General features: G+C 42.2%; 1 protein-coding gene across 2 annotated transcripts in view; it reads right to left on the reverse strand.

Annotated features, from left to right (window-relative positions):
* Positions 1-5,252: 5,252 nt before the first annotated feature.
* The window catches only part of LOC138949783 (AP-3 complex subunit beta-2-like), a 28,489-nt gene continuing 20,976 nt past the window's right edge, over positions 5,253-12,765 (reverse strand). For both annotated transcript variants that reach the window (XM_070321584.1, XM_070321580.1), the window contains 3 exons: positions 9,456-9,498; positions 8,848-9,030; positions 5,253-7,563 (listed from right to left, as the gene is read on the reverse strand). In XM_070321584.1, coding sequence (XP_070177685.1) covers positions 7,274-7,563; positions 8,848-9,030; positions 9,456-9,498 — 516 coding nt within the window. In that variant the 3' untranslated portion in view covers positions 5,253-7,273. The remainder of the gene's footprint in view (positions 7,564-8,847; positions 9,031-9,455; positions 9,499-12,765) is intronic.

The following is a 12,765-nucleotide window of genomic DNA, read 5'->3' on the forward strand; positions in this document are numbered from 1 at the left end:
ATTCTAAAAACAGAATTTAATGGCAAACTTGGAGCTCAGATGACACCAGATTGCACCATCTGGGTTCTTTCGAGAAAAAAAATTTCCGGGGGGGCATGCCCCCGGACCCCCCTAGTAAGGCTAGGCGCTTCGCGCCGTCGACTTGACGCTTCGCGTCTTCAGTTATAAATTTTCCGCCTTTTTTACAATTTTCAATTCCCATGCCTGAAAGCAACTTTCTGTGTTTTTGAGTTCATAAAATGTTGGGATGAATATGTCAGGTTTGAGGATGCACAGCTCTGTAGGTTCATCTCTGTTGTAAATATTAAGCTGAGTGATCGAATGTGGAAGCTACGTTTGGTCAAAGGTCACAGAAGATTTGCGTTGTGCAGCGAAGGAAAGAATCGCGATCTTGTTTCCGACTCAGTACCTCTTTGTTTTTCATTAGACCTGTCATTCTGCTTGCTCGGCTTTGTTAGATGTTTGCATATCTTGTTGCTATTTTCTTTGCTTTTATTATTGTTTCTTATTTGTGCTTCGTTTATCGATACAACGTCTTGTGCACGGGTCAAAATGTGTGTGTCAGGGGTCGTTTTACTTGAACTTGACGTTCGTGTTTCTCCGAACGTCTGTGTATCGAAACACAGATACACGCACTCCATGACTCTGTAAGAAGACAAAACATATCGCTAGGTTTCATTTGTTTTTGATGAATGTATGACCTTTCATGAAGTAGTTTTGTTTTTTGTTTACTTTTGCCAGTTTGCCAGTTCGTTTTTGGAACTTTGCAAAGCAGTGTCGTGTCGTCTGTTTAGGTCTGGGGAAACACCAATGAAAAGAACCGAAGAATCCCCGAGCGTTTCTATTGGGTTTGCTTTTGATTATCCATGTTTAACCTGCTTCCTGCAACTATGGTAACCGGGGATTTATTGCCTGGGGAACATGAGATTTATTTCCCAGGTGCTTGTGAATGAAAACTCGTGAAAATGATGACAAAACTTTATAACTCATTCATTCGGCAGACAGCCATACATTTTAGTGACAGTACATAATGCAGTCAGAATGTTGATTTTCATGTCATCGATGGTCTTGTGACATGTAAAACGCCTGGCGGAACCGACATGTGGTGATTCACATGACGTTTTACATGAGGTAGGATCGGTACCTTTACACCAAGCGTGTTTTACATTCTTTTCTGTGGCTCGACTGTATTTGGTAAATTGCCTTGTGTCACTGGTAACTAGATTTATTTTTTAATGTGCGTGTATCGTTCAAGCTATGGATAAATTCATTGTGCTCTATATGTAACTAATGGCGCATGCTTTATTGATATATGTTTATTCTAATTCAATTTTGTTTGACATAGAAATATTCATGGGAAACGCACAGATGAATCTGTTTACACACACACACACACACACACACACACACACACAGTATACACACACACACACACACACACACACACACACACACACAGTACACACACACACACACAGTACACACACACACACACACACACTTTACACTTTACACTCGTAATTAGACACCGATCCTGTGTATCACATTACTTTTAAGTAAGTTTTATACCAGTTTTGTCTGCTCACACGGTTGTTGTGTGTTGTATACCTTTTTATAACAACAGTATACACAATATTATTCAATCATATTTTTTTCAATTTCCGTACTTTCTTACCATCCTGACGCAGGCAGTTTATGTGCCGAAATATTGATCACAACAAGTACCTAACCTGGTTGCAGGCGTGTCTTCTTTTTATTTAAATTATTACCATGTTATTTCCTGTAGAAAACTATGTTGTACTAGATGAGCAATGCCGGGTGAATCGCAAGACAGAATGTGCAGCGTGGCGGTTCGCCGGCTTAGAGCAGGTGTTGAAAATTTTCATCCACCAGTTTGTGCCGGGGGTCCACCTGAATATGCCCACCAAATTTGATGCAGAATATTTACGATGGAAGGGGTAGTAGGCCTATATATTAGTTGCAATATTTTGAAGATGGGAGGGATTTTGTACACGAATTGCAATACTTAGATGTACTATCTGTGCAGCAAGCGCTGTGCAGAAAAGCGCTGCTTTTGTGTGGCGGAAGTGAAAGAAGTGAAGAAGTAGAGCCGAACAAAAAAGTGTTTATTTTCGTAATTCGTATCGCGAAACAGAGTATTTATTCACCGCGGTTCACCGCAACGCAAACACACACACACACACACACACCACACCACACCACACTCAAGGGCGGATCAATTCACTTTGGAGGGGGGGTTACAAAATGACTGCGAAGATACAAGTTGACGGCGCCGAAGGCGCCAAAGCCTCTAGGGGGGTCCGGGGGCATGCTCCCCCGGAAATTTTTTTTATCCAAAGAAGCAAAATAGAGCTATCTGATGCATCCTGAGCCAATAAATTACCTCTTTTTTGGGGGTGGGTGGGGGGGGGTACGTAACCCGTGTAACCCCCCCAGATCCGCCCTTGCCACACCACACCACACCACACACACACACGGCACACACACACACACACACACACACACACACACACACACACACACACAGAGAGAAGCCGTATCTATATCCATATATATATACCACTTGTGTCTGTCTGTGTGTCTGTTCGCGATGCACGGCCAAAGTTCTTCTTCTTCCCGGCGAAGCCGATACCCGGCGAAGCGGGTAATCATCTAGTATATATATATACGACTTGTGTCTGTGTGTGTGTCTGTAAAGGTTTTTCAGGCAAGAACACTTTCCTTTTGAATTTTCGCAGCTTGGTCCATACAAGGGACGCGTCTCCTTGGTTATGCACCTTTTTACAACAGAACTCTGTCCAGTAGTCTGCTGTTGCCTGTTCATTGACCGCAGCACACTCCTTTTCAACTTCTTCAAGGGCTGTTTTATTCGAGGCTGACTGATTCTTCTCATATGCTTTTGTATAACGCCGTTTGCGCTGGACCGCAGCTCTGCATTCTTCATTCCACCAGGGGGAAGGTGCCTGTTCTCTCTTTTGAGGCCCAGAAGCGCGTTTTGGAATAGCTTGGTCAGCTGCACATCTGTGTTCACGTCAAGGTTTTTCAGTTTTGCAGACAAAATATTCTTGACTGGCATTTCTTATTAATAAAATCAGTGAGAATCCAGAGAATGAAATAAACCAACACCTACAACGTATCCAGAGAATGCGCTTTTTGTCATGGTACCCCTCAAAATGGACGCAAAAACTTCTCGTTTTCTACTGCTCAAGCGCTCAACACCTGCATCAGTAGAACTGACATAACACAAGAGATACGCAAGACAGCAAAACAAAACCTGTTCTGGATAGATAAATGATTTGGCTTTCTTCTCGTTTGTAACGTTGCCAAGTTAAGCCTATTCTGAATTTTTGTCGATTTTTTAATTGGTACCTGACGTTATTGTCTGGTTGATTTTAGGGGTACCCTCACCGCGGCAGTCACGTGATACCTACAACAGAAATCTCTGATCCGAAAAGTGTGTCAGATAGCACAGTAAAGGACTTTTAATGGCATATAAAGTTTCAATAAAAAGACACGGGGATGAATGTTTTAGTTGGGGTACGAAAATGGGTGCAATAATTGTTTTGCTCAGTTTAGATAGTGGCAAAAAACGTTTGTCAAGTGTAGAGCAAAATAAATCGTTTAAGACTGCTGTTTATCCTCTAAGGACAGTCCTGTGTGAACATCTCAACTTAGCCCAAAATTCATTGCAAGAAATTTCGTACCGGCACAAAAAACCCATTAATTTCCGTTTCATTTCATTTAACATTTCTATGCCATTTTAAAGGTACTTTACTTGGCTATCTGATATACTTTTTGAATCAAATATTTCTGTTATTGGGGTCACGTGACTGCCGCTCAAATAAGGGTACCCCCAAAATCGACCTGACATAAACGTAAGGTACAATTTTTTTTCTTTAATTGACACACATTCAAGATAAGCACAATTTGACTACTTTGACATACAGGAAGAAAGTGAATTTAATCATCTATCAAGAACAGGTTGTTTTATTTAGCTATCTTGCAAAGTTATTGTGTTGTGTCATTTTTTTCTGATACAGGTGTCGATCGCATGAGCAAAAACGGGAGGTTGTTGCGTCAATTTGAGTTGAGGAAAGGTCTTGTGTGGTGTAAAAGCATCAAGAGATGTGTGACGTGTGTTCTAGTTGAGGGAAGGTCTTGTGTGGTGTAAAAGCATCAAGAGATGTGTGGCGTGTGTTCTAGTTGAGGGAAGGTCTTGTGTGGTGTAAAAGCGTCAAGAGATGTGTGGCGTGTGTTCAGGTTGAGGGAAGGTCTTGTGTGGTGTAAAAGCATCAAGAGATGTGTGGCGTGTGTTCTAGTTGAGGGAAGGTCTTGTGTGGTGTAAAAGCATCAAGAGATGTGTGGCGTGTGTTCTAGTTGAGGGAAGGTCTTGTGTGGTGTAAAAGCGTCAAGAGATGTGTGGCGTGTGTTCGAGTTGAGGGAAGGTCTTGTGTGGTGTAAAAGCGTCAAGAGATGTGTGGCGTGTGTTCGAGTTGAGGGAAGGTCTTGTGTGGTGTAAAAACGTCAAGAGATGTGTGGTGTGTGTTCAGGTTGATGGAAGGTCTTGTGTGGTGTAAAAGCATCAAGAGATGTGTGGTGTGTGTTCGAGTTGAGGGAAGGTCTTGTGTGGTGTAAAAGCGTCAAGTGTTCAGGTTGAGGGAAGGTCTTGTGTGGTGTAAAAGCATCAAGAGATGTGTGGCGTGTGTTCAGGTTGAGGGAAGGTCTTGTGTGGTGTAAAAGCATCAAGAGATGTGTGGCGTGTGTTCAGGTGGAGGGAAGGTCTTGTGTGGTGTAAAAGCATCAAGAGATGTGTGGCGTGTGTTCAGGTTGAGGGAAGGTCTTGTGTGGTGTAAAAGCATCAAGAGATGTGTGGCGTGTGTTCAGGTTGAGGGAAGGTCTTGTGTGGTGTAAAAACGTCAAGAGATGTGTGGCGTGTGTTCAGGTTGAGGGAAGGTCTTGTGTGGTGTAAAAGCATCAAGAGATGTGTGGCGTGTGTTCGAGTTGAGGGAAGGTTTTGTATGAGCAGTATTGAATAACTACAACACCTAACAAAACAATCTACAAGCTGTACATATGACTTTTTGAAAGGAGACAACAAAAAACAAACAAACAGGTAACACAACAAAACAAACACACACACACACACACATATTGTAATGTGTTATGAAGACAGGCTGTTTCTGAAACACATGAATATTTAATCAGCAAAGCCACCAAGCAAAACACTGCAATTGATTCTTCCATAATTTATTTGTGCATTGATTATATGACATAATGTGCTGGTTCCATGTTTTTATGAAGTCGCATACAATTCATGGCTGCATACTGTCTTCCACATGCATGCACCAAAATACAATCATGCGTTCACTCTTTTGGAGAGGAATGGTATCACTCATATCACAATAATACAGATTTGTAGTTAAATTTGTAACCAAAGGTCAATAAATACATGTCAGACATTTGGAAATTGAAAAGGAAACAAAGTGTTTGATGAAAGTGAATGATGAAGGAGTGTAGAGTACGACAAAGGGAGATCACTCTGAAACATGTCGTTGCAGGTGGAAGGCAAGAAAAGGAGAAAGGAAAGATAACCTCCCTTACGTTACAATGCCTGCACGGCAGTAAAGCACAATCTATTGCACGGGTCAAAATTGAACTTTGAAGAAAACAAAAGTGTGAACATTTTATCCAAATGTAAAATGATGAATTTGTTCAGGTACAAGTAATGACGTGATTTTCATGCTAGTGCTGTCACAAGTATTTTTTACGAAAATAAAAGAAGACAGTTGGGAGAAAAATAATATATATATAAACCAACTTTCTTTTTTTGGTGCAAATCTGGTTAGAATTTTGTTTACAACCAAAGTGTATGAATGCTTTAGATATGGATATTTACTGAAAATCAATGTTCTATTTCAGGCAACATGCAATTTTGGCATAAACACTTACACAAAGGAAGGAATGATTGGTTACAAAAACAAAACAGTAACGCACAATGACACTCCCAACCTCCTGTTTGTATAAAGGCTAAATAAATAAATAAAAATAAAAAAAATAATAAAACCTTCCTACTTCTGAGAACTGTCTTTACAAGATCGTTAAACTGCACTTGTCAAACATAACAGAAAACTAAAAGCAATGCTCTGATAACGTAATGTACAGACACCAGCAGAAGTTGTGACCAAGTTTTGAGGTTTTGTTTCCAGATATGAATCTCACTGAGCCATATTTGCCTGCTTGAGCAAGCAACACGCTACAAGAATCTCACTGAGCCATATTTGCCTGCTTGAGCAAGCAACACGCTACAAGAATCTCACTGAGCCATATTTGCCTGCTTGAGCAAGCAACACGCTACAAGAATCTCCGGTTCAACCTCTATTTCCAAACCCCCTCCCTACATTTGTTTTTAAACACAACCAAGCATTAACTCAACATGACAACAACAATGACAAACCTAACTTGGTGTGACCAAGAGAGCACAGTCCAGACCTGTTTACCCCCATAGGTGTTTTGGAGTAATGCTCAGCCCCAAAAATAGTAATCCTGGCACAAAAATAGTAATCATCCAGCATCCGTCGCCAATTACAACGCACATGACAACTGTGTCTGCGAAACGCAATCATGTACATATATCCATCATTCACAAACAAAACACATCAGTCAAATTTTGTAGTCATCATAATTTCAAAGAAGATCACATCAAAAGCACATGCATCACTGATTCTTTTTCTTTTGCTTGTAGTAGGCCTTTTTCAGTGTGTCAAGCGCTTCTCTACTGTACTTGCGCTTGCCGAATGAGTGAGGGCGAGACTTCACCACTAGAAGGCTCTCAAACATCTCATCAGACAGACATGATCTCTGGTCAGTCCTGTGCTTTTTCACCCCATTTTGCCATTGAAAAAACAATGCCAAACTTGTGAATTAATAAAAATAAAAAATAAAAAAATTCTATTACTTTTTTTTTATTGATGAAAATCGTAGTCTTGACACGGATAGCGGAATGGCATATTTTTTGCAGAAAATCGTAATAAATTACGCCAAAATCGTAAGGGTAAACAGGTCTGCCAGTCTCATATTCCATTTCACATCTTCACACACAGGAAAGACCCGTCGTCTCTTACACATACATAGAACAACAAACTTGACTTCCCTTGGTTTGTCAGAACACAGAACAAGAGCAATAAGAAAGGCATAGAGACAGGAAAAGAAGACATCTTTCATAACACAATCATACACTGTTCACACAACACGCTCACTTTTTCTCCATAACTTTCTGAATGTCTTTGAGCAGCATCGTCCCGATCACCATTTTATCAGAGTTCACCGTCACTCTCGCTTTCTTATCAGTGACCTTGACACTGACTAACACCAGCGTTCCAGACGCCAAAGTTTTGGCGGCAAACTTAAAGACTTTTTCATCTGATGACGGCACCTGCAATAAGTTTCCGGCGGTGAGAACACTGGTGCAGATGGCTCTGTCCGTGCCCGATTCATCGTCTACGGCAATGGTGGCGCTGTTTTCGTTCATTCCGCCCAGTTTTTCTGCAACACAAAATGTTGTGCTAACAAAACAAAGAATTGTGTTCTCAACAAGACAAGGACAGCATACATGCAGCATCAACATTATCACCTGTAAAGGTTTCTTCAGGACACAAATAAAACATCAACCACGACACAAATAAAACGTCAACCAGGACACAAATAAAACATCAACCACGACACAAATAAAACGTCAACCAGGACACAAATAAAAGTGAACAGTAAAAGAACAGAGCGGAGAACCGAAAAATGTGTAACTTTTTATTGTTTTTTAGAAAATGTTCTGTCGCGTACATACTGAAAAATAACGACGTGTTTGAAAAGCAAAATGTAGAAATGTGCAGGATGCTCTCTACACGCACAATGTTGCCTCCCCCTCCCCCTCCCCCTTCCTGAACATTGGGGGATCAGATTGACAGAAACGTTCTCATGCTGCTTGGGGTTAGAGGTTTTATTATCATACCATCCCCATTTTATTTGAACACAACACCATCTCTTTTGCAAGTATGTGCAGAACAGAAAAAGTATTCTAGCATTAACCGCGGAGAACTATGCTAAATTGTCTGCTATAGGTCATAAGATAGTCGCTCATCTAAGACAGTTGTCGACGCTGAACAGTATTTGCTGTCTACAGTGGAACACCCCTTTAATTAAGACATCCCACAATGTGAGAAACTCGGGTCTTCAAAAAGGAGGGAGCCTTAAAATGGGGGTACCTTTACACAGGTTATCAACACAACATCTGAGAAAACGGGGTCTTAAAAGGGGGGAGTCTTAGATCAGGGGGTGATCAGGGGGAGTTCAGGGGGTGTTCAGGGGGTGATCAGGGGGTGTTCAGGGGGTGTTCAGGGGGTGATCAGGGGGTGTTCAGGGGGTGATCAGGGGGTGTTCAGGGGGTGATCAGGGGGTGTTCAGGCTCAGGGGGTGTTCAGGGAGTGTTCAGGGGGTGTTCAGGGGGTGATCAGGGGGTGTTCAGGGGGTGATCAGGGGGTGTTCAGGGAGTGATCAGGGGGTGTTCAGGGGGTGTTCAGGGAGTGTTCAGGGGGTGATCAGGGGGTGTTCAGGGAGTGATCAGGGGGTGTTCAGGGGGTGATCAGGGGGTGTTCAGTGGGTGATCAGGGGGTGTTCAGGGAGTGATCAGGGTGTTCAGGGGGTGTTCAGGGGGTGATCAGGGGGTGTTCAGGGGGTGATCAGGGGGTGTTCAGGGGGTGATCAGGGGGTGTTCAGGGGGGAGTGTTAAATCAGGGGGTGTTCAGGGGGTGTTCAGGGGGGCTGTACTGTACTCACTCTGCTGGTTGGCGAAGTCTCCCTCACTCATGGTGTGCGGCTGGAGCAATTCTCCGACAGAGGCCGAGATGTTGACCTTGAACTTCTGCTCTCCGGCACACACCTCCAGGGACGCGGGCTGAGTGGTGTCGTTAAAGTTGACTCCCATCAGGACCGAGGTCGTGGCGTTCACTGCTAGCGTGGCTGTCAACAACATTGTTCATCATTAGAATAAGATGCCAGAGTTGAGATGTTTTGCTCAGGTGATAAAAGAGAATTGAGCTGGGTCACCTACACTTGCCGACCATGCTGTGAACAGTTCTCCTGACTTGGTGAGAGCTCAAACTAACTGGTTAAAACTGCAAGTATAATGCTTATCTGATGATTATGCATGTGGTTTACATTTCATGCGAGCTGTGTTTTTGTCCATGATACTCAAAAAGAGAAGAAATTCAACACACTGAAACTCATTGATACCCCCCCCCCCCCCTCCCCCAAGCTACTAAAATTCATATAATCCCCCCCCCCCCCCCCCCCCCCTCTCCATGCATCCACGTCAAGCAGCCTTCTTTCTTCCTCCATCCACCTCACCCAACAAAAACAAAACAGAAGAGAAATAAAGTCGTTACCAATCTCTGGGAAAGGCTGCACTTCCATCCCTGGCTGAACTTTCTGCAACAAATAATGTGATGAATGTTATGGTCCGTTAAACACCACAATAAATTATGTAATCAATGTAATGGTCTTTCTGAAATAAATGATGTAATCAATGTTATGGTCCGTTGAACAGATGAAAACCAATCAAAAGCAACCCCAAGAAGCAAAGAACAACAGAAAGTCAAAGGATGATGGCACAGTCACCATGCTCAGTGAAAAATGGGGAGCATTGGGAGAAATGAGAGAAAGAGAACATTAGTCTGAGCGAGACTGACTTAACTTTATTTTAAGATAGAGAAAAGGTAGGGGGATTAAGATAGAGAAAAGGTGGGGGGATTAAGATAGAGAAAAGGTAGGGGGATTAAGATAGAGAAAAGGTAGGGGGATTAAGATAGAGAAAAGGTAGGGGGATTAAGATAGAGAAAAGGTAGGGGGATTAAGATAGAGAAAAGGTAGGGGGATTAAGATAGAGAAAAGGTAGGGGGATTAAGATAGAGAAAAGGTGGGGGGATTAAGATAGAGAAAAGGTGGGGGGATTAAGATAGAGAAAAGGTAGGGGGATTAAGATAGAGAAAAGGTAGGGGGATTAAGATAGAGAAAAGGTAGGGGGATTAAGATAGAGAAAAGGTGGGGGGATTAAGATAGAGAAAAGGTAGGGGGATTAAGATAGAGAAAAGGTAGGGGGATTAAGATAGAGAAAAGGTAGGGGGATTAAGATAGAGAAAAGGTAGGGGAATTAAGATAGAGAAAAGGTAGGGGGATTAAGATAGAGAAAAGGTGGGGGGATTAAGATAGAGAAAAGGTAGGGGGATTAAGATAGAGACAAGGTGGGGGGATTAAGATAGAGAAAAGGTAGGGGGATTAAGATAGAGAAAAGGTAGGGGGATTAAGATAGAGAAAAGGTAGGGGGATTAAGATAGAGAAAAGGTAGGGGAATTAAGATACAGAAAAGGTAGGGGGATTAAGATAGAGAAAAGGTAGGGGGATTAAGATAGAGAAAAGGTAGGGGGATTAAGATAGAGAAAAGGTAGGGGGATTAAGATAGAGAAAAGGTGGGGGGGATTAAGATAGAGAAAAGGTAGGGGGATTAAGATAGAGAAAAGGTAGGGGGATTAAGATAGAGAAAAGGTGGGGGGATTAAGATAGAGAAAAGGTAGGGGGATTAAGATAGAGAAAAGGTAGGGGGATTAAGATAGAGAAAAGGTAGGGGGATTAAGATAGAGAAAAGGTAGGGGGATTAAGATAGAGAAAAGGTAGGGGGATTAAGATAGAGAAAAGGGGGGGGGGATTAAGATACAGAAAAGGTAGGGGGATTAAGATAGAGAAAAGGTAGGGGGATTAAGATAGAGAAAAGGTAGGGGGATTAAGATAGAGAAAAGGTGGGGGGGATTAAGATAGAGAAAAGGTAGGGGGATTAAGATAAAGAAAAGGTGGGGGGATTAAGATACAGAAAAGGTAGGGGGATTAAGATAGAGAAAAGGTGGGGGGATTAAGATAGAGAAAAGGTAGGGGGATTAAGATAGAGAAAAGGTAGGGGGATTAAGATAGAGAAAAGGTGGGGGGATTAAGATAGAGAAAAGGTGGGGGGATTAAGATAGAGAAAAGGTAGGGGGATTAAGATAGAGAAAAGGTAGGGGGATTAAGATAGAGAAAAGGTAGGGGGATTAAGATAGAGAAAAGGTAGGGGGATTAAGATAGAGAAAAGGTGGGGGGATTAAGATAGAGAAAAGGTAGGGGGATTAAGATAGAGAAAAGGTAGGGGGATTAAGATAGAGAAAAGGTAGGGGAATTAAGATAGAGAAAAGGTAGGGGGATTAAGATAGAGAAAAGGTAGGGGGATTAAGATAGAGAAAAGGTAGGGGGATTAAGATAGAGAAAAGGTAGGGGGATTAAGATAGAGAAAAGGTGGGGGATTAAGATAGAGAAAAGGTAGGGGGATTAAGATAGAGAAAAGGTAGGGGGATTAAGATAGAGAAAAGGTAGGGGGATTAAGATAGAGAAAAGGTGGGGGGATTAAGATAGAGAAAAGGTAGGGGGATTAAGATAGAGAAAAGGTGGGGGGATTAAGATAGAGAAAAGGTGGGGGGATTAAGATAGAGAAAAGGTAGGGGATTAAGATAGAGAAAAGGTGGGGGGATTAAGATAGAGAAAAGGTGGGGGGATTAAGATAGAGAAAAGGTAGGGGGATTAAGATAGAGAAAAGGTGGGGGGATTAAGATAGAGAAAAGGTAGGGGGATTAAGATAGAGAAAAGGTGGGGGGATTAAGATAGAGAAAAGGTAGGGGGATTAAGATAGAGAAAAGGTGGGGGGATTAAGATAGAGAAAAGGTAGGGGGATTAAGATAGAGAAAAGGTGGGGGGATTAAGATAGAGAAAAGGTAGGGGGATTAAGATAGAGAAAAGGTAGGGGGATTAAGATAGAGAAAAGGTGGGGGAATTAAGATAGAGAAAAGGTAGGGGGATTAAGATAGAGAAAAGGTAGGGGGATTAAGATAGAGAAAAGGTAGGGGGATTAAGATAGAGAAAAGGTGGGGGAATTAAGATAGAGAAAAGGTGGGGGGATTAAGATAGAGAAAAGGTAGGGGGATTAAGATAGAGAAAAGGTGGGGGGATTAAGATAGAGAAAAGGTAGGGGGATTAAGATAGAGAAAAGGTAGGGGGATTAAGATAGAGAAAAGGTGGGGGAATTAAGATAGAGAAAAGGTGGGGGGATTAAGATAGAGAAAAGGTAGGGGGATTAAGATAGAGAAAAGGTGGGGGATTAAGATAGAGAAAAGGTAGGGGGATTAAGATAGAGAAAAGGTGGGGGGATTAAGATAGAGAAAAGGTAGGGGGATTAAGATAGAGAAAAGGTGGGGGGAGGAAGGAGAAGGGAGGGGGTGAGGGAGGGAAGGAAAGCCAAGAAATGAAGGTGTGTGGCGAAAAAAAGATAACACTTCAACAACAACAAAAGCAACAAGAAGGGCAAAGCCCATACGACTCACATGCTTGACCTTGACCTTTACATGACCTTGACCTTCAGCTAAACCTAGCAATGACATCATACACTAAGAACTGCTTTACACATTTTTTCTACCAAAATACATGTGACCTTGACCCAAGGTCAAGGTCATCGAAGGTCATGCAACACAAAGCTGTTAATTCAAGACATAGGAAGTACAGTGGTGCTTATTGGCTCTTTCTACCATGAGATATGGTCACTTTTAGTGGTTCACTACCTTATTTTGGTCACATTTCATAAGGGTCAAAGTGACCTTGACCTTGATCATATGTGACCAAATG

Source organism: Littorina saxatilis, linkage group LG1, assembly GCF_037325665.1.
Source record: "Littorina saxatilis isolate snail1 linkage group LG1, US_GU_Lsax_2.0, whole genome shotgun sequence".
NCBI lineage: Eukaryota > Metazoa > Mollusca > Gastropoda > Littorinimorpha > Littorinidae > Littorina > Littorina saxatilis.